This window comes from Chanodichthys erythropterus, chromosome 6, assembly GCF_024489055.1.
Source record: "Chanodichthys erythropterus isolate Z2021 chromosome 6, ASM2448905v1, whole genome shotgun sequence".
Taxonomy (NCBI): domain Eukaryota; kingdom Metazoa; phylum Chordata; class Actinopteri; order Cypriniformes; family Xenocyprididae; genus Chanodichthys; species Chanodichthys erythropterus.
Window position 1 is genome coordinate 13,839,788 of NC_090226.1, and position 27,121 is coordinate 13,866,908.

Here is a 27,121-nt window from a genome sequence, read left to right on the forward strand (position 1 = left end):
GACGTCCACACAATGATGTCCAATTGATGTAGAAAAAAAAAATCAAATTGATGTACATTTTTTATGTCAATTTGACGTCCACACACTGATGTCCAATTGATGTAGAAAAAAACATCAAATTGACGTCAATTTTTTAATGTCAATTTGACGTCCACACACTGATGTCCAATTGACGTTGGAAAAACATCAAATTGATGTCAATTTTTTGTCAATTTGGCGTCCACACAATGATGTCCAATTGATGTAGAAAAAAACATTAAATTGACGTCAATTTTTTTACGTCAATTTGACGTCCACACACTGATGTCCAATTGATGTAGAAAAAAACATCAAATTGACGTCAATTTTTTTGTCAATTTGACGTCCACACACTGATGTCCAATTGATGTAGAAAAAAACATCAAATTGACGTCAATTTTTTTGTCAATTTGACGTCCACATACTGATGTCCAATTGATGTAGAAAAAAACATCAAATTGACGTCAATTTTTTAATGTCAATTTGACGTCCACACACTGATGTCCAATTGATGTAGAAAAAAACATCAAATTGACGTCAATTTTTTTGTCAATTTGACGTCCACACAATGATGTCCAATTGACGTTGGAAAAACATCAAATTGACGTCAATTTTTTTGTCAATTTGACGTCCACACACTGATGTACAATTGATGTAGAAAAAAAACATCAAATTGATGTCAATTTTTTTACGTCAATTTGACGTCCACACAATGATGTCCAATTGATGTAGAAAAAAACATCAAATTGATATAAATTTTTTGTCAATTTGATGTCCACAAACTGATGTCCAATTGAACCAGCTAATCAAGGTCTTACTAGACATACCACTGTGCGTCTCAATCAGCTCCATAGTTCAGTAGTCAGGGCCCTGATCCTTCTAGTGCCCTGAAATGCTTCCAATGCACCATGAAAATAGGGCAGCATCGAAGATCACTATGTTCCCGTAACAGAAGTTCTGAAGCATGAACCAAAAATCACGTGAGCAAACTCAGTACATATAATGAGCTTTTTTAAACCATTATTTAATTATATTTCGGCATAAAAATACATCGGGTAATGGACATAAAGTTGCTAACATTTATAATTTATTTACGAAATGTTGCAAGTATATTTAACAAGCGAAGTGTTTATCATAATGTATTTTAAATACCATTAAAAAATAATTTCAGAAAGATATAAATTTTGCTGTTGCTCATAACTACCAGTAGTGATGTTGTGCAGTGAGGACGTTGCCATGTAGCCGGTAATAGTCATTAAATAGTCAATGTCCCAATGTAGTGAGTCAGGGTCCTTACTGTGCTTACCAAATTCATGTACACAATATACTGATTCATGACCTCGGAAGCTATGGGAGCTGATTGAGACGCACCCCTAGAAACTTCCATGCATGTGTGTTGAGTCAAGTTGGAGATAAACTCTGTAAGACTCAGAGTTTAGACACTCTGTAAGTTTAGACACCCTGCACTGAATACATGGTTTACTAACCACATAACTTTTTTTTATTATCGTAGAATACGAATATGGACATTACACGCACATCTCTGACTGATAACAGAATACTTCCTTGTCACACTGACACATGCATTTTCCGTGAAGCTGCTTTGAAACAATATGTAATTAACATTATATCAGCTATACAAATAAACATGAATTTAATTAAATGAAACATTAAAATTGTAAAATAATAATTAAGCTCAACGCTTTTGAGAATTAATTTATTCTAGTTAAATGACTTTGTTGTGGATGATGAGCATGTGTCAGTTTTTTCATATTTTAGAGTACACTAAAAGTAAAGGGAAATGCTGAGCATGGATTTCATTTTCATGCTCATTGACGGCATAAAAAGAGGTCAATATAAATGAACAAGTTATTATAGGGTCAGCTGATGCTGGGAAGTGCAGAATGTATGGTCAATAAAAGCAACAGATTATCAAGGTATATTATCGAAAGAGTCTTGGATACCAGATAAATAGCATGTTTAACATAAACATGCTATTGTTTAGAAACCGAAGGATAGAAACCGAAGATGTAAAAGGCAATAAATTTAATCTGACTAGAGAGCTTATTACTTCACATTAGCTCAGCTATAATACTTGGCCTATTTTTCAAAGTAGGTTTATGACTTTTTTTATGATATGAAGCATATCATCTTTTTATTTATGAACATCAGCAGTCTATATCAAAAGGTGGGAAGTTGTAAGAGGTTGTTGGATTTGTTGAATTTTAGTTTTAATTTTGTCCCTTTTCATGTTTCTTTTATTTTGATGTTCTGTTTGTCTATGTTGTAAAAGAGCTGTTCAGTGAACTAACACTACTTGTGTTTTTTTTTTTTTTAAAAGACTGCAAGTTCATATTTGAAGTATGACTATTTGTAAGGGACCCTTTTCACATTTCCAAGGTTCAGAAGCGGAAGTCATAGTTGGGTAAACTTCAAAAGTGGTGAATGGAAAATGAAAGCTCTAGCGTAAGTTCTGCCAGGAGACTCAATGTTACGTCACCAATTAGTTTAGGGCTAACCAATCATTATCTTGCACTTGGAGTGTATAAGATTGCTGACACATGTTTGAGTCCGCAGATGCTGATGCAAACCTTCACCTCCATCCTCCCCACCACCACCAGGATGGTCCCTGTCCATACCTCCCAGGGGGTCGGCTATGCCCCTGCCTTATCTTCAGGCAGGAAATGCAGAGTCTGCAACCCTTTAGGATCTGAGCTACGGACGGGGCCTACGCCAAAGAACTTTCTTACAGTCTTTCTGGTAGAACTGCAACAAATATATGTATATATTGCAATATATTGCATTCTCATTTGCTCCAATAGCAATATAGTCTTTCTATTACTTTCCAAAAGAGGAAAAAATATTGAGTGATTGATTACTGTCATCAGAGAAGAGAAAGATGTCAAATTTGCTGTCTCTCCCTTAGCCGTTGTGTAAATACAAACACCCACACAGTAGTAGTTTTCTGAGATGTAATGGCAATGCAATGCAGCACAAAGTAGTTATAAATGTACATCATTTTTTAAACAAAACATGAACATATAAAATACTTTGCTAGATTTATGATGTTAATAACTTTAGATAACACACAATCTGTAAAAAGGGTCCATTGAAGTAAAATGTGAAAGTCTCTTCAAGTAATGTTATCTCAGACTTCTATTTGCTTATAAATCCAAAACAGCCACTCTAGGAAATTCAAGTTGAACAAACAGAACAACTTTTTGAAGTTTACTTCAATTTTAAATCAATTCACAACAGAATATAGATAACATATCAAATGTTGAAAGTGAGACATTTTGAAATGTCATGCCAAATATTGGCTCATTTTGGACTTCATGAGAGCTACACATTCCAAAAAAGTTGGAACAGGTAGCAATAAGAGGCTGGAAAAGTTAACAGCTGGAGGATCAATTTGCAACTTATTAGGTCAATTGGCAACATGATTGGATATAAAAAGAGCCTCTCAGAGTGGCAGTGTCTCTCAGAAGTCAAGATGGGCAGAGTATCACCAATTCCTCCAATGCTGCAGTGAAAAATATTGGAGCAATATCAGAAAGGAGTTTCTCAGAGAAAAATTGCGAAGAGTTTGAAGTTATCATCATCTACAGCGCATAATATCATCCAAAGATTCAGAGAATATGGAACAATCTCTGTGCGTAAGGGTCAAGGCCGGAAAACCATACTGGATGCCCGTGATCTTCGGGCCCTTAGACGGCACTGCATCACATACAGGAATGATACTGTAATGGAAATCACAACATGGGCTCAGGAATACTTCCAGAAAACATTGTCGGTGAACACAATCCACCGTGCCATTCGCCGTTGCCAGCTAAAACTCTATAGGTCAAAAAAGAAGCTATATCTAAACATGATCCAGAAGTGCAGGCGTTTTCTCTGAGCAAAGGCTCATTTAAAATGGACTGTGGCAAAGTGGAAAACTGTTCTGTGGTCAGACGAATCAAAATTTGAAGTTCTTTTTGGAAAACTGGGATGCCATGTCATCTGGACTGAAGAGGACAAGGACAACCCAAGTTGTTATCAGCGCTCAGTTCAGAAGCCTGCATCTCTGATGGTATGGGGTTGCATGAGTGCATGTGGCATGGGCAGCTTACACATCTGGAAAGGCACCATCAATGCTGAAAGGTATATCCAAGTTCTAGAACAACATATGCTCCCATCCAGACATCGTCTCTTTCAGGGAAGACCTTGCATTCTCCAACATGACAATGCCAGACCACATACTGCATCAATTACAACATCATGGCTGCGTAGAAGGAGGATCCGGGTACTGAAACGGCCAGCCTGCAGTCCAGATCTTTCACCCATAGAAAACATTTGGCGCATCATAAAGAGGAAGATGCGACAAAGAAGACCTAAGACAGTTAAGCAACTAGAAGCCTGTATTAGACAAGAATGGGACAACATTCCTATTCCTAAACTTGAGCAAGTTGTCTCCTCAGTTTATAAAAAGAAGAGGGGATGCCACACAGTGGTAAACATGACCTTGTCCCAACTTTTTTGAGATGTGTTGATGCCATGAAATTTAAAATGAACTTATTTTTCCCTTAAAATGATAAATTTTTTCAGTTTAAACATTTGATATGTCATTTATGTTGTATTCTGAATAAAATTCAAATATTGAAATTTGAAACTTCCACATCATTGCATTCTGTTTTTATTCACAATTTGTACAGTGTCCCAACTTTTTTGGAATCGGGTTTGTATCTGGACCTGAGGGAATAGTAGGCCTACTATTTATGCAGTATGACTCAATCTTACTTCTAAATCATTGAATGAGTCATATCTCATGAAGTTCCATTTTTAGATTGTGATTTAAGTTGACTTCAAAGCATGGACACTTCTGTGGCTTCACATATTTTAATCAAGCACACCAAGTGTTAACGTTACCAAAACATTACTAATAAAAAATACCTGCCAGTGTGTTATAAATACAACTATTTAGCAGAAAGGCAAACTCAGAGATAATTATTGTAGGTTATGTTAAACAGTCATAAATAAACCAAGATTTGTAATTGTAATCCTCTTATATGAAGATCTGACAGTTTAAAAATTCTTTGGTAACACTTTATTATAAGGTTCATTAATTAACATTAGTTAACTACATTAGTTAATATGAACTAATAATGAACTGCACTTCTGCAGCATTTATTAATCTTTGTTAATGTTAATTTCAACATTTACTAATACATTATTAAAATCTTGTTAACATTAGTTAATGCACTATGAACTAACATGAACAAACAATGAATAACTGTATTTTCATTAACTAACGTTAATGAAGATTAGTAAATACAGTAACAAATGTATTGCTCATGGTTAGTTCATGTTAGTTAATGCACTAACTAATGTTTAACTAATGAACCTTATTGAAAAGTGTTACCAATTCTTTTTTTTTTTTTTTGAAAATTTCTTGCCCCAAATTGCAGATATTCTGCTTGGGCTGTTTAAATCTTGATTATTGTTAAAACATATACATTTGTCCATTTAAGAATTTCAAAATTGTTGACAAAGTTGTGCTCTGTTCTTTATGAAATTTACTGTGGTTTTGTATATTGCCTTATTGTAATGTGTTTACTGCAATATATATACTTATGCTTTGGTGAAAAAAAAAGTTAATTGATTTCCAGAAAGTTTCCGTACTAATATATACGGTGAATAATTGTAATAGATCTAACCATACATTTAATTGTAATTTTACAGTAAAATACCATTACATTTACAGTTTTTGTAAGTGAAAAATAACAAGTCATTGTATAATTGACAGTGAAAAACCGTAAATTGACATTCCCACAATTCCATGCGTGACACTTCATATTTGATTTATTTTCATTGAAATAACTATTTCTTCTTAGTTTTTCTTTCTTTAATCAGTTATGTACATTAGGGTTTTATGTTACATCTAATGTTTTTAAATTAATGTTTATTGCATTTTTAAAATTTCATGTGTGTTACTATGATGGTGTTTTGTGTTTCTGTGAATGACACTGTGTGAACCTTCTATATACCTTCTCAGCTGGTGGAAAATCTTCTTGTGATGAACTTTGATTCATCATGTGACTCTCATCACCACTGTGTTTGGTGGTTGTCAGTGTATTACAAAGGTACAAATCAGATATTAGTACTTCAATAGGTTGGTAAATATATCAGTTAATGAAATATGTTTTTTAAGGCAAATTTGTAGAGCCAAAAAATGTTGCTACCGTATTTTTTACGGTAAATTCTTGGCAACCACAGCAGCTGGGTTTTTTTTTAATGTAAATTTAATAATAAATTACAATTAACATAATACAATATAAACCTTTAAATTGTACAGATTTGAACTGTATAATAGACAGTAAACTAAGTGCTGTCCCATAAAACCTAAAATGTTGCTACTGTATTTTTACGGTAAAGTTCTGGCTGCAATTTTTACCATAAATTTTACAGATAAGTATGGAAGACAACACGAATAATGTCTTTTATTGATCCCACTCTGTTTGAATGTAAAATGAATGTAACCAGAATCTCTTTTGCTGGTTGCATGTTGTTTATTCATATGATGTTTAATTTTTTTCTTTAAAATGCATTGTTACTCACACTAGTCATATTAACAGATGTACAGATTGAGTTATTCAAAAAGAAGCAACAAAAACAAGCATTATACACTAATAAAATACACTCAAATGGAAAGATACAGCACAAGGAATTATGTTCAGTCTACACAAATTTCCTTTATATGAAATATTTTGGATTCATTTGTGTGCTTAAGCAAATTTGCAGTGTCCTGTTTCACTGTTCGTAGATGTTTTTTCACATTAATGATCCCTTAGTTTTAAGGCCAGCCACAGCATTTACAGCTATCATTAAACACGGTGCCTGGGCCACATTTATCCACGTAAGTATTGCCTGCGGCACAGTTATAATATTTGTTGGTGTCTTCAGGGTGAGGATAGAGTCCGTCTGGCTTCCCGTTACAGAATCCTGGTCCTGGAGCATGAGTGGTGGTGGTGGTGGTTGTGGTGGTTTTTGTGGTTGTTTGTCCAGGTTTGAGGGTGGTGGTTGGAGGCAGAGGAGGCAATTCTTTAAAAAAATAAAATAAAGGTATGTTAGCAATAGCTAGGGGCCAAGCACTGATTTGAGTCTCCTAATTGAACCCTTTTGTGTCACATTTAGGTTGCTTATAATTTTTAACCCTTCTGCAGGTGGCAAAACTCTATCAAATTGCAACTTGGTGTTATTGCAATCTTGGTCTGAGTATGCCTATGAAGTTTGGTGGCACTGGTTAGAAAAGGTGCAAATTTTAAATAAATATACTTATAACTTTCCAGCATTATGGAAATTTCAAGGAATCAAAAAGATTCCTAGTGAGCATAATTCTGACAGGATAAAAGTTATCACATTGATTGTTTGTATACAGAACAATTTATCTATAGTAATAAAAGAATATCACCTCTTGACAGTGGACCAATCAGAAGATGCCAGGGGTGGGGCAAGCATCGCAAGAGTGTGTTTGCAATACGTAATTTGTTGGCTAGATGACTACAGGTGAGATATATATATATATATATATATATATATATATATATATATATATATATATATATATTTATTTATTTTTTTTTTTGTGAAAAAAAAATAGAATAACTTGACATTATTGAAGATAATTGAAGACCGGCATTAATAATTTTCATTTTGATTACATGATAATGGCAACATATACATGTCAAAGTCAAACATGCCCCTTTGCCAGCTGTGATCCCTAGTTACTGGTTTAAACTTGGCCCAGGTTTGCAAAAGATTTTTGGGTCAGCACACCTTAATATCTTCAACAATTGATTGCCAATTAAGTTTAGAATACAATGAACCAATTAGAACCCAGTTTAGGTCAGATAGCTGCTAATGGTGGATATTTTGATGAATTGAAAATTCAAGTTTTTTTTCTATGTATAAACTGTTTATATAATAAAATATGTTTTCGTTGTTTGTGTTGTCCATTATCAGTGCAAAATTATTATTGTCCAAAACCCCAATTTTGTAGGGTGTTTCCATATATATATATATATATATATATATATATATATATATATATATATATATATATATATATATATATATATATATATATATATATATATATATATATATATATATATATATATACATATTTGTTTGTTTGTTTTGTACAGACAACTTTTGAAAATTCCTACCGATATCCAGAAGATTGCGCAGATGGCCCATGAGAGGATGGTTCCCCTGATTACAGAACTGTCCAGCAAAGTCATCCAGATCAAGCGCCCACACGAAAGCTCCACCAAATTTCTTGTCTTTCAGATAACGGACCTATAAATTGAGAGGAAAGGAGTGAGTTTCTAGTCAGTTGCTGGCAAATAGTGACAACAAAATCCAACTCCAGTAAATACTCAAAAGTACCTTAGTTTCAAAGCTCTCCTTGGTGTCAAATCCAACCCACTCGCTGTTCTTTGTGGCATAGGGCACCTTCTGATCATCAATCCACTGGATTGTTGCTCCCTCTAGGAAGCCACAGATCTATAAAGACATTGAGAGTATTAGATGTGGAGATTGTTCGATAGACACTTTTGAATATGAATGAATATATTCCATTCACACAAAATGGCTTTTCCAAATCTCCCACCTCATAGTAAGACCAGAATCCAGCCTCACGAGTGTAGGTTCCAGCTGAAGCCGGTCCACTAGCTGGGGCTCCAACTCCAGTATCTGTAGATGTCAGACGGAATGTGCGACCGTATGTTGCGAAACCCATTCTGAGTTTCTCCACAGGGGTACCGTTGTCCCTCCAGTAGCGCATAGCGAAATCCTGAAAGAAGAGAAGAGAGTGCATTTTAAAATGGAGGAATTCAAAAATTAGTTTACTTGTTTGTTTTCACCTCCTCTGTATTACAGTAAATCATTTCTTACGGTATTGAAGTAAATCAGGTCTCCCTCATCCTTTGAGCCTTGGTACAGGGGGCTGTTGTGTCCTGTGAATCTTTCCCAAGTTCCATGGAAGTCATAAGTCATAATATTGATGAAGTCCAGGTACCTGAGACAAAAATTAGGAGAGGTTTAAAACATCTCATGACTCTGCATATTTTCACCTCAGTGCTCTGCCAGTTTGCAAATGTCATGATTCAGTGTCGTCATACTTACTTGGCAACCTCAGCAATCTCATATCCAGCATCAATTGTGCCTTTACCAGCTGATACAGCAGCAGACAGCATCAGTCTGGGTTTGCCAGTAGCTAAGCCCTCTGCCTCATAGGCCTCAATAAGTTCCTGCAACCAACAAGGACCAACATAGATAAATATACATAAAAAGAGATTAAATAAGTAAAGTGCACCATCATATTTGTTTAAAAAGGCACTGAATTGTAATCAGACCCACCTTACACAGAAGCGTGAATCTTTGTTTGTCTTCAGGCGGACTTCCTCTTGATCCAGGATATTCCCAGTCCAAGTCCATACCATCAAATCCATAAGTTCTCAGGAATTTGATGGAAGACTGAATGAACTTTTGACGGTTTGCTGCATTGGACACCATGATGGAGAACCTGAAATGAATTTAAGGAACAATATTTTTGTATTTCATTTGAATAATTTCACACGATAAAACAAAACTTCATCATTTTTACAGAACACTTACTGTGATGAACCAAAGTTCCATCCACCAACAGCCAAAAGAGTCTTAAGAGAGGGATTTCTGTGAGGATAATGGAGATATTATAGAATTTCATGATATGAATTGGTCTTTTTTGGTATCTCAAAATCTCACAGCAAATGATTGTAGAATTTCAGCATCTGAAAAGTGTTAAATGTGATATTTCAACTAATATATACCTGTTTTTGAGTTCATTGAAAGCCTTGTAAAGAGTCTCATCATTCCACTCATATGTGATAAGCTCGTTGGCATGGTTGATCATTGCGAATGCATAGAAAAGGTGTGTACAAAGGAAAGGGTCGACATTTGCAGGTGTATACTTTCCAATTCCAGGTCTGTACTGGGACCAGTTGGTGAAGTAGCAGCCCATTTCCATGGAGAAAGCTGGTTATGGATACACAAAGAGACAAGACATTTACGCATTGAAGTTCTCCCCACAGTGATAATTGTCTTTCTGATTTCAACATGTAAGCTATTAATAGTTCATTAAACTGAATGTGAAATGATTACATGATGCAATAAATACTCAATGACTCACCAACATGGCAGAGCACCAAGCCCAAACCTAGAATATGCAATGATATTATATAAATGACAAATTTTAAACAATAGTTTAGTGTATAAAACACATAGTGCAGTGTATATTATTTTGACATATTACCTGCTACAAGTGTAAGCTTCCCCATTTTTATTCAGAAATTTTTCTGTAAGTAACAAAGAAGAGTTTTAAAAATGACATTTAAGTAAAGATATTAAGCTGAATGACATTCTGACATACCTGGGGTAACTCAAGCTTGACAATGTAAAGAGGAATTTCAAGACCCCTGGCTTTTTATAGGAATCCGGTGTTGCCTAGGCCCTTATGGTATGTTTTATTAGGATAGTGTAAGATATCGTATCACCTGTAAACTATGGACTGAAATGACAATAAAGTATGTAACTGAAATACCTTTGGCCTAAAATCATAGATAAGATGAAAAAATGGGACTGCTGCAATAAAATGTATGCAATGTGCAAATATGTCAGATACAGTTTTAGCATGGGATATGTTAATTTGTACATATTAAAGAAAATTCAGCTGAGGCCAGATACAATATTTACTTATTAACTATAAGAATGAAATATAGCAGAGTCATTATGCAAAAGAGAGGAAATGACAATGTGCAATAAATATATAGGGAAATAACTACTTTATAACTCTGAAACAATACATTTGTAAGACATTGATTATTTCTATTAATAGTAATTATCCTAACCAATCAAAAATGCTAGCTGTGATTTTGAATAGCTATAACTATTTGGGATATAATTGAAAGGTTTCCGTGCAGTTTGCAGCAGATCAAACTTTTATGGGGGCAATATTAATAGCATAGGCTTATATAAGAAATTTATCTTTAGAAAGATAATTTTCTTATATAAGATTGTTGTGCTATCAGAACGACATAATAAACTGATGTGGTGCTTTCAAGCTTATCTCACCAGAATTGGTATAATATTCACTCACTGTTTTGGAAACCAAAACCAAAAAACAGACAGGAATTGTGCTTATTATTAAACTTTGGCAGTGTCAGATTCAGATCAATTTTGTTATATTCAGGAGTGCATTAACTGTATTTATATGCTATATTTATATTTTTAATTTGATGATAATATTTTACATATCATTCAATTAAAAATATAAATATAGCGTATAAATACATAAAAGGTTTACAATAAGAGCTAAGCTGCGGAGATGTTGAAAAAGAAAATCAGTGTTGTATTGCTCATATCTTATCACATGTGATGTTATCAGTGTGAAAAGATGAAAGAAAGAACATTAAGAACATTCTGGAAGATCAGAAATATGCTGCAAATAACAAATTGTGACTGAAAATCTCATTATTTCAACGTAACTCATTATTTTTGAGATATTAAGTCGTTATTTCAACATTATAACTTGTTATTTCAACATAATAACTAGTTATTTCGAGATATTAAGTCGTTATTTCAACATAATAACTTGTTATTTTAGGATAGTAAGTCGTTATTTCTATATAATAACTTATAATAAGTCTCCAACTAAATCGATCAAAAGTTAAAAAGATTAATTGTTTTTTAATCAAATAATCCAGAAAAACCAATATTTTCAATATTTCAATATCAGTAATGATTTCTGAAGGATCATATGAGTAATGGCTGTAGTAATATAGTATATATAGTAATAATATTTCACAACACTACTATTTTGGTAACACTTTACAGTAATGTTTCATTAGTTAACATGATCTAAGAATGAACAAATCTAATGTATTTATTTGTTAACATTCTAGGCTTGTTTGGTTACTGACACCCTTCAAAATATATTCTTTTGTGTTCAGCAGAAGAAAGAAACTCATACAGGTTTGGAACAATTTGAGATTGAGAAAATGATGACAGAATTTTCATTTTTTGGTGAACTATTCCAAGGAAGATAAAAACTAACAAATGTATTGCTCATTGTTAGTTCATGTTAGTTAATGCATTAACTATAAATGAGACCTTATTGTAAATTGTTACAGTTTTTTAATGTATTTTTGATTAAATAAATGCAAAAAAAAAAAAGCTACGGCTGCCAAACAAAATCTGTAAAATTAAAGTAAAATATTGTACATTTTCATTAAACTTTTTTTTTTAAAATAACACAGTTATTTTAAAGGTGTTCATTGAATTATTACAATAAAACCCCTTTACTGTAAAAACAAATCTTTCAAAAAAAAAAAATACGGTCAATGACTTTCAGCAACAGCTGCCAAACAAAAACTGTAAAGCTAATGTAAGACATCCTAATTTAAATAAAGTGCAATAAACTTTTACCAAAAAACATTTTACAGGTATTTCCTGAATTATTACTAACAAAACAAATTTGTAAAATGTGAATCTCTTGTATTTAACCCGAAATAGCAAACATGCATGAATTAATGTAACTTTGTCATTGTATCAGCAACTACAATTACTGTCTCTGAAATAAAGTAACATGCAGCATAACACCAATGTTTTCTGTCCCATCCTGGACTGAAGCACAAGCTCTACTCTTCAGCACAATGGTGACCCACAAAACACAGGAATTTACAGAAACCCTTTACATTAAACAATAACAGATCTCTTATTACAATCCAGACTTTATTTATTTCATACTGAAGTCTTTACTGAGAATTAACAGAGGTTTAGATGTTGATATTTTATTGAAAATAAGTGTTTGCTTTAGTTGGGCTCTTGACCCTTGACTCTTTAACATTAGTATTTCACTTGCTGCTTGCTTTCATTTGTTATAGAAAAAAAAAAAAAAAAACATCAGATCCGATGATGTTGGTCATTTTTTAGTGATGATAGTTGTCGTGAAGTGGTCTTTTTCACAGCAAAATGTTTAATATTAGTTGTTAATTTCACATGCCAATAGTGTGCTATGATACTATAAACAATTTTATTAAAGCTGCAGTCCGCAACTGTTTTGTGTTAAAAATTTAAAAACATTATATAATGAGAATATACAACATGAATCCATTTTCAAAACCGTGTTTTTGTCTTATCCTGAATCATTATGGTACACTTATAAAAAGTGTTTATATTTTGACTGTTTCAGACCGGACTGGTAGGACTCGCCGCAGAGTATAACAGTAACTGCGTGACTCGCCATAGACATACATGGAGAAAAGTAGCTCCGGCTAGAATGTTCCTCTGCAAGATGCGTGCAGTTCTGTTTATTAACCACTAGAGGGCCAAAACGTGGACAGCAGCTTTAAGTCATTATGCATTATTAAGTCATTATACAAAAAAAACAAAAAAACACAGCTCAAAACATTTTCTGTATAATCACTTAAAAATCAGAATAACAGGTTGTCATAATACTGATGCCACAACATCACAAGAATACAGTAAAGCATGTGAAATTAACAGTTAATATACTCAGAGATTTGACATCAAGTGCTTATCAGTGATTATTAACAATAAGCAGCCAAAATCATCTGATTAGACTTTCTATTGCATTTGTTGCCATAACAAACATGTATCAAAAACACATATGCCTAGTTACAGCAGTCAGAGAAAAACTAACATGAAAAAGTCAAGGTCAAGAGTCCAAAAGAAACAAACACTGACCACCATAATGGTGACATTAAACTTTTTTTTTTCAATAAGACGTTAACATCTAAACCTTAATTCTCATTGAGAAGTTTTATATGAAAGAAATAAAGTCTGAATTGTAATAAGTGAGGATGCTGAGATCTTGAGAGATCTGTTAATGTTTAATGTTCTGTTGTTGCCTGTCAGGTGAATTAAATCAGGAAATACCTGTAAAATTTTTTAACCCAGTTTTTCGCCTTTCGTGGAAAGAAAAAATGATTGATTACAGAATGGCTATAAGAAATTCTAGATCTACTTATTTTTCAAATCTCTTAATAGAAAACAAACATAATCCTAGGTATTTATTTGACACAGTGGCTAAATTAACTAGAAACAGAGATTCAACTGCTGACGTTTCCATAGAGCACAGCAGTAATGACTTTATGAACTTCTTTACTTGCAAGATTGATAATATTTGTCACGACCGTCAGTGAGAGTGCCCGTATCAGTCACTAGAGGGCACTCCATCCTGGACTCTTGTTTTCACCCCATGAACTACATTACCCATAACGCACTGCCGGACTCATTATCTCATGATCACTTCATTGCACACACCTGTTTTGTATTATGTTATTAGTGTCTGTCTATTTATACTGAGTTGTTTCTGTCTTTGGTTGTGGTTCGTTGTTTGTCACTGGATTCTCTTTTTGTTTTATTTATTTTGTATGGACTGTTTCTCTGGAGTTTGACCATTGCCTGTTTGGATTACGTTTTGGATTACCCTTTAATAAACTAAGCTGCACATGGATCTTACTCTCTTGTCTCTGTGCAACCCGTGACAGAATGAACCACCCTGCAGAGATCCAGCAGCAGGAGACTCCGGTCATCAGTGGGGGCTGAGGAGGCTCAGGCCCTTTTGGCAACTCTTCGCCAGGGGAGAATGGGAGTGTGGACATTCGTCCAGAAGTTCTGGTCACGGGCGGAGGGGTATGGTCTCTCTGATGTGGTCCTCAAGGACACAGTTAATAACTGTCTTAATGATCCTCTGCCGCAGTGGGAGATGGAGCTGGTGGGGAAGTTAAATTTTTGGAATTTCGCCAGTTACCTGTATCTGCATAGGGATGGGCAGATTCAGAGACCTCCAACACCCGCTCCAGCCCGTGAACCCGCTCCAGCCCGTGAGCCCGCTCCAGCCCGGGAGTCCGCTCCAGCCCGTGACTCCGCTCCAGAGGCCACAAAGGAGGTGGGCACTGAGTCTCCGCTTCCCACATCTAAAAGGAGGAAGAGGAGGAGGAAGGCTTCCATCCCCCAAGACCCGGAGGCCTCTCCAGTGCTCGCTCCAGTCAGTGATTCCACTCCAGAGTCCGCTCCAGCCAGTGAGTCCGCTCCAGCCAGTGAGTCCGCTCCAGCCAGTGAGTCCGCTCCAGCCAGTGAGTCCGCTCCAGCCAGTGAGTCCGCTCCAGCCAGTGAGTCCGCTCCAGCCAGTGAGTCCGCTCCAGCCAGTGAGTCCGCTCCAGCCAGTGAGTCCGCTCCAGCCAGTGAGTCCACTCCAGAGCCCGCTCCAGTCAGTGAGTACACTCCAGAGCCCGCTCCAGTCAGTGAGTACACTCCAGAGCCCGCTCCAGTCAGTGAGTACACTCCAGAGCCCGCTCCAGCCAGTGAGTACACTCCAGAGCCCGCTCCAGCCAGTGAGTACACTCCAGAGCCCGCTCCAGCCAGTGAGTACACTCCAGAGCCCGCTCCAGCCAGTGAGTACACTCCAGAGCCCGCTCCAGCCAGTGAGTCCACTCCAGAGCCCGCTCCAGCCAGTGAGTCCACTCCAGAGCCCGCTCCAGCCAGTGAGTCCACTCCAGAGCCCGCTCCAGCCAGTGAGTCCACTCCAGAGCCCGCTCCAGCCAGTGAGTCCACTCCAGAGCCCGCTCCAGCCAGTGAATCCACTCCAGAGCCCGCTCCAGCCAGTGAATCCACTCCAGAGCCCGCTCCAGCCAGTGAATCCACTCCAGAGCCCGTTCCTGCCAGTAAGTCCACTCCAGTCAGTGAGTCCACTCCAGAGCCCGTTCCTGCCAGTAAGTCCACTGCAGTCAGTGAGTCCACTCCAGTGCTCGCTCCAGCCAGTGAGTCCACTCCAGTGCTCGCTCCAGTCAGTGAGTCCACTCCAGAGCCCGCTCCAGCCAGTGAGTACACTCCAGAGCCCGCTCCAGCCAGTGAGTACACTCCAGAGCCCGCTCCAGCCAGTGAGTACACTCCAGAGCCCGCTCCAGCCAGTGAGTACACTCCAGAGCCCGCTCCAGCCAGTGAGTACACTCCAGAGCCCGCTCCAGCCAGTGAGTCCACTCCAGAGCCCGCTCCAGCCAGTGAGTCCACTCCAGAGCCCGCTCCAGCCAGTGAGTCCACTCCAGAGCCCGCTCCAGCCAGTGAGTCCACTCCAGAGCCCGCTCCAGCCAGTGAGTCCACTCCAGAGCCCGCTCCAGCCAGTGAGTCCACTCCAGAGCCCGCTCCAGCCAGTGAGTCCACTCCAGAGCCCGCTCCAGCCAGTGAGTCCACTCCAGAGCCCGCTCCAGCCAGTGAGTCCACTCCAGAGCCCGCTCCAGCCAGTGAATCCACTCCAGAGCCCGCTCCAGCCAGTGAATCCACTCCAGAGCCCGTTCCTGCCAGTAAGTCCACTCCAGTCAGTGAGTCCACTCCAGAGCCCGTTCCTGCCAGTAAGTCCACTGCAGTCAGTGATTCCACTCCAGAGCCCGCTCCAGTCAGTGAGTCCACTCCAGTGCTCGCTCCAGTCAGTGAGTCTACTCCAGAGCCCGCTCCAGTCAGTGAGTACACTCCAGATCCCGCTCCAGCCAGTGAGTACACTCCAGAGCCCGCTCCAGCCAGTGAGTACACTCCAGATCCCGCTCCAGCCAGTGAGTACACTCCAGATCCCGCTCCAGCCAGTGAGTACACTCCAGAGCCCGCTCCAGCCAGTGAGTCCACTCCAGAGCCCGCTCCAGCCAGTGAGTCCACTCCAGAGCCCGCTCCAGCCAGTGAGTCCACTCCAGAGCCCGCTCCAGCCAGTGAGTCCACTCCAGAGCCCGCTCCAGCCAGTGAGTCCACTCCAGAGCCCGCTCCAGCCAGTGAGTACACTCCAGAGCCCGCTCCAGCCAGTGAGTACACTCCAGAGCCCGCTCCAGCCAGTGAGTACACTCCAGAGCCCGCTCCAGCCAGTGAGTACACTCCAGAGCCCGCTCCAGCCAGTGAGTACACTCCAGAGCCCGCTCCAGCCAGTGAGTACACTCCAGAGCCCGCTCCAGCCAGTGAGTACACTCCAGAGCCCGCTCCAGCCAGTGAGTACACTCCAGAGCCCGCTCCAGCCAGTGAGTACACTCCAGAGCCCGCTCCAGCCAGTGAGTACACTCCAGAGCCCGCTCCAGCCAGTGAGTACACTCCAGAGCCCGCTCCAGCCAGTGAGTACACTCCAGAGCCCGCTCCAGACAGTGAGTCCCCTCCAGTCAGTGAGTCCGCTCTAGTCAGTGAGTCCACTCCAGAGCCCGCTCCAGCCAGTGAGTCCACTCCAGTGCTCGCTCCAGCCAGTGAGTCCACTCCAGAGCCCGCTCCAGCCAGTGAGTCCACTCCAGAGCCCGCTCCAGCCAGTGAGTACACTCCAGAGCCCGCTCCAGCCAGTGAGTACACTCCAGAGCCCGCTCCAGCCAGTGAGTACACTCCAGAGCCCGCTCCAGCCAGTGAGTACACTCCAGAGCCCGCTCCAGCCAGTGAGTACACTCCAGAGCCCGCTCCAGTCAGTGAGTCCGTTCCAGTCAGTGAGTCCGTTCCAGTCAGTGAGTCCATTCCAGTCAGTGAGTCCATTCCAGTCAGTGAGTCCATTCCAGTCAGTGAGTCCATTCCAGTCAGTGAGTCCGTTCCAGTCAGTGAGTCCGTTCCAGTCAGTGAGTCCGCTCCAGCCAGTGAGTCCACTCCAGAGCCCGCTCCAGCCAGTGAGTCCACTCCAGAGCCCGCTCCAGCCAGTGAGTCCACTCCAGAGCCCGCTCCAGCCAGTGAGTCCACTCCAGAGCCCGCTCCAGCCAGTGAATCCACTCCAGAGCCCGCTCCAGCCAGTGAATCCACTCCAGAGCCCGTTCCTGCCAGTAAGTCCACTCCAGTCAGTGAGTCCACTCCAGAGCCCGTTCCTGCCAGTAAGTCCACTGCAGTCAGTGAGTCCACTCCAGAGCCCGCTCCAGTCAGTGAGTCCACTCCAGTGCTCGCTCCAGTCAGTGAGTCCACTCCAGAGCCCGCTCCAGCCAGTGAGTCCACTCCAGAGCCCGCTCCAGCCAGTGAGTACACTCCAGAGCCCGCTCCAGCCAGTGAGTACACTCCAGATCCCGCTCCAGCCAGTGAGTACACTCCAGATCCCGCTCCAGCCAGTGAGTACACTCCAGAGCCCGCTCCAGCCAGTGAGTCCACTCCAGAGCCCGCTCCAGCCAGTGAGTCCACTCCAGAGCCCGCTCCAGCCAGTGAGTCCACTCCAGTGCTCGCTCCAGCCAGTGAGTCCACTCCAGAGCCCGCTCCAGCCAGTGAATCCACTCCAGAGCCCGCTCCAGCCAGTGAATCCACTCCAGAGCCCGTTCCTGCCAGTAAGTCCACTCCAGTCAGTGAGTCCACTCCAGAGCCCGTTCCTGCCAGTAAGTCCACTGCAGTCAGTGAGTCCACTCCAGAGCCCGCTCCAGTCAGTGAGTCCACTCCAGTGCTCGCTCCAGTCAGTGAGTCCACTCCAGAGCCCGCTCCAGCCAGTGAGTACACTCCAGAGCCCGCTCCAGCCAGTGAGTACACTCCAGAGCCCGCTCCAGCCAGTGAGTACACTCCAGAGCCCGCTCCAGCCAGTGAGTACACTCCAGATCCCGCTCCAGCCAGTGAGTCCACTCCAGAGCCCGCTCCAGCCAGTGAGTCCACTCCAGAGCCCGCTCCAGCCAGTGAGTCCACTCCAGAGCCCGCTCCAGCCAGTGAGTCCACTCCAGTGCTCGCTCCAGCCAGTGAGTCCGCTCCAGTCAGTGAGCCCGCTCCAGTCAGTGAGTCCACTCCAGAGCCCGCTCCAGCCAGTGAGTACACTCCAGAGCCCGCTCCAGCCAGTGAGTCCACTCCAGAGCCCGCTCCAGCCAGTGAGTACACTCCAGAGCCCGCTCCAGTCAGTGAGTCCACTCCAGAGCCCGCTCCAGTCAGTGAGTCCACTCCAGAGCCCGCTCCAGTCAGTGAGTACACTCCAGAGCCCGCTCCAGCCAGTGAGTACACTCCAGAGCCCGCTCCAGCCAGTGAGTACACTCCAGAGCCCGCTCCAGCCAGTGAGTACACTCCAGAGCCCGCTCCAGCCAGTGAGTACACTCCAGAGCCCGCTCCAGCCAGTGAGTACACTCCAGAGCCCGTTCCAGCCAGTGAGTACACTCCAGAGCCCGCTCCAGTCAGTGAGTACACTCCAGAGCCCGTTCCAGTCAGTGAGTCCACGCCAGTGCTCTCTCCAGGCAGTGAGTACACTCCAGAGCCCGCTCCAGCCAGTGAGTACACTCCAGAGCCCGCTCCAGCCAGTGAGTACACTCCAGAGCCCGCTCCAGCCAGTGAGTACACTCCAGAGCCCGCTCCAGCCAGTGAGTACACTCCAGAGCCCGCTCCAGCCAGTGAGTACACTCCAGAGCCCGCTCCAGCCAGTGAGTACACTCCAGAGCCCGCTCCAGCCAGTGAGTACACTCCAGAGCCCGCTCCAGCCAGTGAGTACACTCCAGAGCCCGCTCCAGCCAGTGAATCCACTCCAGAGCCCGCTCCAGTCAGTGAGTCCACTCCAGAGCCCGCTCCAGTCAGTGAGTCCACTCCAGAGCCCGCTCCAGTCAGTGAATCCACTCCAGAGCCCGCTTCAGTCAGTGAGTCCGCTCCAGTCAGTGAATCCACTCTAGTCAGTGAGTCCACTCCAGAGCCCGTTCCAGTGCGTGAGTCCACTCCAGTCATTGAGTCCACTCCAGAGCCCACTCCAGTCAGTGAGTCCACTCCAGAGCCCGCTCCAGTCAGTGAGTCCACTCCAGAGCCCGCTCCAGTCAGTGAGTCCACTCCAGAGCCCGCTCCAGTCAGTGAGTCCACTCCAGAGCCCGTTCCAGTCAGTGAGTCCACTCCAGAGCCCGTTCCAGTCAGTGAGTCCACTCCAGAGCCCGTTCCAGTCAGTTAGTCCACTCCAGAGCCCGTTCTAGTCAGTGAGTCCATTCCAGTCAGTGAGTCCGTTCCAGTCAGTGAGTCCAATCCAGAGCCCGTTCCAGTCAGTGAGTCCACTCCAGAGTCCGTTCCAGTCAGTGAGTCCGTTCCAGTCAGTGAGTCCGTTCCAGTCAGTGAGTCCGTTCCAGTCAGTGAGTCCGTTCCAGTCAGTGAGTCCGTTCCAGTCAGTGAGTCCGCTCCAGTCAGTGAGTCCGCTCCAGTCAGTGAGTCCGCTCCAGTCAGTGAGTCCGCTCCAGTCAGTGAGTCCGCTCCAGTCAGTGAGTCCGCTCCAGTCAGTGAGTCCGCTCCAGTCAGTGAGTCCGCTCCAGTCAGTGAGTCCGCTCCAGTCAGTGAGTCCGCTCCAGTCAGTGAGCCCGCTCCAGTCAGTGAGCCCGCTCCAGTCAGTGAGCCCGCTCCAGTCAGTGAGTCCACTCCAGAGTCCGCTCCAGCTAGTGAGCCCGCTCCAGCCAGTGAGTCCACTCCAGAGCCCGCTCCAGCCAGTGAGTCCACTTTGGGTGAGCCACCGCCTCACCCTCATAAGCGGAGGAGGAGGAAAAGGGCTTCCTCCGTCCTACAAGGCCTGGAGACCACTTTGGTGGTTGTTCGTGGGTTACCGAAGCGCCTTGCCCTGCCGGCGCCACCGAAGCGCCTTGCCCTGCCGGCGCCACCGAAGCGCCTTGCCCTGCCGGCGCCACCGAAGCAGCCCCAGCCTGAGCACGCTGCCGGCGCCACCGAAGCAGCCCCAGCCTGAGCACGCTGCCGGCGCCACCGAAGCAGCCCCAGCCTGAGCACGCTGCCGGCGCCACCGAAGCAGCCCCAGCCTGAGCACGCTGCCGTCCCAGAGCAGCCCCAGCCTGAGCACGCTGCCGTCCCAGAGCAGCCCCAGCCTGAGCACGCTGCCGTCCCAGAGCAGCCCCAGCCTGAGCACGCTGCCGTCCCAGAGCAGCCCCAGCCTGAGCACGCTGCCGTCCCAGAGCAGCCCCAGCCTGAGCACGCTGCCGTCCCAGAGCAGCCCCAGCCTGAGCACGCTGCCGTCCCAGAGCAGCCCCAGCCTGAGCACGCTGCCGTCCCAGAGCAGCCCCAGCCTGAGCACGCTGCCGTCCCAGAGCAGCCCCAGCCTGAGCACGCTGCCGTCCCAGAGCAGCCCCAGCCTGAGCACGCTGCCGTCCCAGAGCAGCCCCAGCCTGAGCACGCTGCCGTCCCAGAGCAGCCCCAGCCTGAGCACGCTGCCGTCCCAGAGCAGCCCCAGCCTGAGCACGCTGCCGTCCCAGAGCAGCCCCAGCCTGAGCACGCTGCCGTCCCAGAGCAGCCCCAGCCTGAGCACGCTGCCGTCCCAGAGCAGCCCCAGCCTGAGCACGCTGCCGTCCCAGAGCAGCCCCAGCCTGAGCACGCTGCCGTCCCAGAGCAGCCCCAGCCTGAGCACGCTGCCGTCCCAGAGCAGCCCCAGCCTGAGCACGCTGCCGTCCCAGAGCAGCCCCAGCCTGAGCACGCTGCCGTCCCAGAGCAGCCCCAGCCTGAGCACGCTGCCGTCCCAGAGCAGCCCCAGCCTGAGCACGCTGCCGTCCCAGAGCAGCCCCAGCCTGAGCACGCTGCCGTCCCAGAGCAGCCCCAGCCTGAGCACGCTGCCGTCCCAGAGCAGCCCCAGCCTGAGCACGCTGCCGTCCCAGAGCAGCCCCAGCCTGAGCACGCTGCCGTCCCAGAGCAGCCCCAGCCTGAGCCCGCTGCCGTCCCAGAGCAGTTCCAGCCTGAGCCCGCTGCCGTCCCAGAGCAGTTCCAGCCAGAGCCCGCTGCCGTCCCAGAGCAGTCCCAGCCTGAGCCCGCTGCCGTCCCAGAGCAGTCCCAGCCCTGAGCTGTCCGCTCTCCCTGATGCGGCCACGGAGGCCGTCACCGAGCTGTCCGCTCTCCCTGATGCGGCCACGGAGGCCGTCACCGAGCTGTCCGCTCTCCCTGATGCGGCCACGGAGGCCGTCACCGAGCTGTCCGCTCTCCCTGATGCGGCCACGGAGGCCGTCACCGAGCTGTCCGCTCTCCCTGATGCGGCCACGGAGGCCGTCACCGAGCTGTCCGCTCTCCCTGATACTGCCACGAAGCACCCTTGGCCAGCCCTGCCACCGCCGTCCAAGCCTACTGCCCTGCCGCCGCCATCCAAGCCTACTGCCCTGCCGCCACCGCCCAGATCTTCTGTCCTGCCGCCATCATCCAAGCCGTCTGCCCTGCCGCCGTCGTCCAGGCTTCCTGCCCTGCTGCCACTGCCCCGGCCGTTGGAACCGCTGAAACCCGCCTGGTCAGTTCCTCCAGCGCCGCCCTGGCAACCAGCCAGGACTCCAGACCCCAGGGAACCCGCCTGGTCAGTTCCTCCAGTGCCGCCCTGGCATTCAGCCAGGACCCCGACCCTCTTAGAGCCCCCGTGGTCTGTTCCACCGGCTCCCCCCTGGCCTTCGGTTGGGGGCTCTAGTCCTGGCCCACCATCCCTCCCCCTGATCCTCCTCCGGTCCACCTCCCTCCTGAGTTTTGGGAGTTTTTTGTGTTTTTGTTTTGGTTGTCTGGTGGAGCATCTGGTAGCCGCTCCTTTGAGGGGGGGTAATGTCACGACCGTCAGTGAGAGTGCCCGTATCAGTCACTAGAGGGCACTCCATCCTGGACTCTTGTTTTCACCCCATGAACTACATTACCCATAACGCACTGCCGGACTCATTATCTCATGATCACTTCATTGCACACACCTGTTTTGTATTATGTTATTAGTGTCTGTCTATTTATACTGAGTTGTTTCTGTCTTTGGTTGTGGTTCATTGTTTGTCACTGGATTCTCTGTTTGTTTTATTTATTTTGTATGGACTGTTTCTCTGGAGTTTGACCATTGCCTGTTTGGATTACGTTTTGAATTACCCTTTAATAAACTAAGCTGCACATGGATCTTACTCTCTTGTCTCTGTGCAACCCGTGACAATATTAGAGAGAAAATTAAAAACATGCAATCGTCTACAGTTTCGCTTCAGACAGTGCACTGTAGTGTCCCTGAGGTAAAACTAGAATCATTCGCCGCTATAGGAGAGGAAGAATTATCTAAACTTATCAAATCATCAAAATCAACGACATGTATGTTAGACCCAGTGCCGACTAAACTACTGAAAGAAATGCTTCCAGAGGTCGTAGGTCCACTTCTTGATATAATTAATTCATCTTTAACACTAGGATACGTGCCAAAAACCTTTAAGCAGGCTATTATTAAACCTCTTATTAAAAAACCTCAACTAGACCCGAGAGATTTAGTAAATTACAGGCCAATCTCAAATCTACCTTTTCTGTCAAAGATACTAGAAAAGGCAGTTTCAACACAACTGTGCTCCTTTTTAGAAAGAAATGGAATCTGTGAGGATTTCCAGTCAGGATTTAGACCATACCATAGTACTGAGACTGCTCTCGTTAGAGTTACAAACGATCTACTCCTATCATCCGATCGTGGCTGTATTTCTCTATTAGTGTTATTAGATCTCAGTGCTGCTTTTGACACTATCGATCACAACATTCTTTTAAAAAGACTTGAAAACTATATTGGCATTAGTGGAATTGCTTTGGCATGGTTCAAATCATACTTATCTGACCGTTATCAGTCTGTAGTAGTAAATGAAGAGATGTCGTATCGATCACAGGTTCAATATGGAGTACCACAAGGCTCAGTACTAGGACCGTTGCTTTTCACTCTGTACATGCTGCCCTTAGGAGAGATAATTAGGAAGCATGGTGTTAGTTTTCACTGCTACGCTGACGATACTCAGCTCTATATTTCCTCGCGCCCTGACGAAACCTACAAATTCACAAAAATAACAGAATGCATAGCTGACATTAAAAACTGGATGCCAAAAAAATTTCTTATTATTAAATTCAGAAAAAACTGATATCCTAATCTTTGGACCAAAAACTTCCTTACGAAAAAACCTTGAATACTCTCTAACACTTGACGGGTGCTCCATTAAACCTTCGTCCTCAGTTAGGAACTTGGGTGTGCTCTTTGATACCAATCTTTCATTTGAAAGTCATGTTTCTAGTATCTGTAAAACCGCCTTCTTCCATCTAAAAAATATATCTAAATTACGACATATGCTCTCAATGACAAATGCGGAACAGTTGGTTCATGCATTCATGACCTCAAGACTAGATTATTGTAACGCTCTACTGGGTGGTTGTTCTGCTCGGCTTTTAAACAGACTACAGTTGGTCCAAAATGCGGCAGCTAGAGTTCTTACTAGAACCAGAAAGTATGACCATATTAGCCCAGTTCTGTCAACATTACATTGGCTCCCTATTAAACATCGTATAGATTTTAAAATCTTGCTACTTACTTATAAAGCTCTAAATGGTTTAGCTCCCCAGTACCTAAGTGAGCTCTTAATGCATTATAGTCCTTCACGTTTATTGCGATCTCAGAATTCAGGCCAGTTGATAATACCCAGAATATCAAAATCAACTGAAGGCGGCAGATCCTTTTCCTATTTAGCACCTAAACTCTGGAACAATCTTCCTAGCATTGTTTGGGAAGCAGACACACTCTGTCAGTTTAAATCTAGACTAAAAACACATCTCTTTGCTCTTGCATACACATAACACATTATCAATACATTAACATTTTTCAATCCGTTAAAGGATTGTTACGCTGCAATAATTAGGTCGGCCGGAACCGAGAACATTTCCTATAACACTAGATATACCTGTACATCAGAACAAGAATGGCATCTACGCTAATATCTGTCTCTCTACTTATCCTGAGGTTTGCCGGGTGCTGGATCCAGGCCATATCCAGATCAGATGGAGAACCTGTGTCTGGACCTGACTACAACCTAGCCCAGGAGACAATGGGCCTACAGATCCAGTTCTGGCTGCATCTATAATTCAGATTTTTAATCCCCGTATCCACTTACATATATTTATATATAATCTATTTTTAATCTCTATAATAAAAATGTATAATTCGGATTTTGATCTCCATATCCATTTACATATATTATATATATCTTCCAAGGGGTTTTTTCCCTCCTAGGACTTTTTTCCCCAGTGTTAGCACGCTGGGTTTTTCTCCTAGGGTTTTTTTTCCACCCCTGGGAGTCAGCCGACATTGGCTTAATGTAGCACCATCTTGTATATGTTACATATTACCACGCTTGTTTGTACAGCTTATTTTTAACCACTTCCCTTTTTTTTTCTGTGCTTCTAATATGTAAAGCTGCTTTGAAACAATTACCAATTGTAAAAGCGCTATATAAATAAATTTGACTTGAACAGTGTTTTTTAACATTTAAATCATTTTTTTGCACTTCATTTAAATTAGGATATTTTACTTAGTATTATACTCATATTACCTTTTCATCAAATTACATCAAATTATAGTTGACATATTTTTCTTTTTGAAAGTTGTGAAAACACTGTTGTTGAGTTTTTTCTTTTGCTATTTGAGAACATGTGAACACAAAACATATATTTAATGTATTCTCTCATTCACGCCATAGAATTTTACCCAACTAAAACTTCCGCTTCTGAGGAACCCAGAAATGTGAAAGCGTCTATTAGGATATTTTCAATTAATTTTACAGGGTTTTTTGGCTGCCATTCATTTGACCGTATTATCATTTAACTGTTTTGTTACTGTTTCATTGCAGATTATTTTTGTAATTTTACATACATTTGTATGTAATTTAAGAAAACAGAAAAATGTGTTTTAAATATACAGCAATTTTTCTGTATAAAATATGTGAATTACTGTCATTTTTCATTAATGTCATAATACTTAAAATAACAGCAAAGTTGTTAATTTACATATATTGTTTGTAATTTTACAGAGTTTTGAGTATAATTTAAAATAAAATAAAAAAATTACAGTTATTTTCTGTAAAATTAGGATTTTTTCTTTTTCTTTTACAGTGTACTTAAACATTAAAAACATATACTGAGCACAAACTTTTGAATGGTGTAAGTTTAAATATGATTGTACTATACAATAAGGTTTCATTTGTTAACACTAGTTACAATCACATGAGTTAACATGGTGGTGGGAAAAAATATAAGTGAAGAAAAAAATATGAGATGGAGGAAAAATTATTTGTCAATGCTTTTACATTCTCTAGCAAATATTTTTGGGAACAAAATTGACTTATTATTTTTCCTCCAATCTCATTTTTTTTTTTTTTTTTTTTTTGTATCTGTTGCTCATTATTAGTATACCACAATGGTTAATTGATTAATTACACATTTATTCCACTAACATTAGAGTTTAGCCTAAAAGCATATTCTTTATTAAAAAATTTATTTTGCCACTGAAATAATGATCAAAGACAACTGCATGAGAATTTACTGGAATGTCAGATAAAAAAGGACCAATCAATTTTTAGCATGAAAAATGTATCTAATCAAGTGTCCCAGATATCTGCCGGTAGTTTATCAGCTCAGCTGCAGTATAAGAATATATAGGTCCTTATGGTTGTGTAATATTATCAGAACAGTGGGTCTTTATGACATGGTAGGCTAATTTGTAACTGTATAACTGTACTCTTCAAATTACTATGGTAAGCAGAATTATGCCAGAGGGCACAGTGGGATCTTACAAATCTGAGAACATGTACAGTTTACAGTACATTATGTTCATTAGGAGTCAGACAGAAACTCTACTTTACTGTTTGCAATACACAAATTGATAATGCATTAAAATACTGGTAATGACCTATTCTCATCAATAAATTAAGATTATTTTGGGAGAAAACTGGTTGAAGATGTGCCTGATGGGTGGTGCACATAATACGAATGATGCTACTTCTGTCCGGTCTATAAAAACCTTGTTTGTGAAACTTCACAGTTTCATAAAGCTATTCATACATAAGGTCTGTCACTATTTTAGATGATCACTTTAAAGAAGAGTTAATAAGTCAGATTGCTTTAAATATTTTTATTGAAAATTAAAGCAAAAAGAGGACACCACACAACAAGATAAAACTAGTCTGTATTGAACAGGACATTATGACTGAAAAATATGACCGTGACAACTCCACACAGCTATGCATACATTTATTTTTTTAATTTTTTTTCAAATGATGAGCATTTGATAGTTGAAATAAGAGGTACATCACAACAATAGGAGTCTCCTGGACAGCTTTATTGAACAGGA

General features: G+C 42.6%; 1 protein-coding gene across 1 annotated transcript; it reads right to left on the reverse strand.

The window, feature by feature from the left end:
- Window positions 1-6,560: 6,560 nt before the first annotated feature.
- Window positions 6,561-10,398, reverse strand: LOC137021093 (acidic mammalian chitinase-like). Its single transcript, XM_067387307.1, has 11 exons — window positions 10,355-10,398; window positions 10,232-10,258; window positions 9,873-10,077; window positions 9,679-9,735; window positions 9,421-9,586; window positions 9,187-9,311; window positions 8,956-9,079; window positions 8,672-8,854; window positions 8,449-8,565; window positions 8,226-8,358; window positions 6,561-7,098 (listed from the first exon to the last, which is right to left on the reverse strand). Exons 1-11 carry the CDS (start codon window positions 10,377-10,379, stop codon window positions 6,851-6,853), a joined length of 1,410 nt encoding a protein of 469 aa, XP_067243408.1. The 5' UTR covers window positions 10,380-10,398; the 3' UTR covers window positions 6,561-6,850.
- Window positions 10,399-27,121: the final 16,723 nt, after the last annotated feature.

Coding starts and splice junctions, on each gene's coding strand:
- LOC137021093 (XM_067387307.1), bottom strand. CDS start 10,379: ATGGGGAAGCTTACACTTGTAGCAG. Junction 9,736..9,872: donor TTCAATGAACTCAAAAACAG/GTATATATTAGT, acceptor TTATCCTCACAG/AAATCCCTCTCTTAAGACTC. Junction 9,080..9,186: donor GAGATTGCTGAGGTTGCCAA/GTAAGTATGACG, acceptor TTTTTGTCTCAG/GTACCTGGACTTCATCAATA.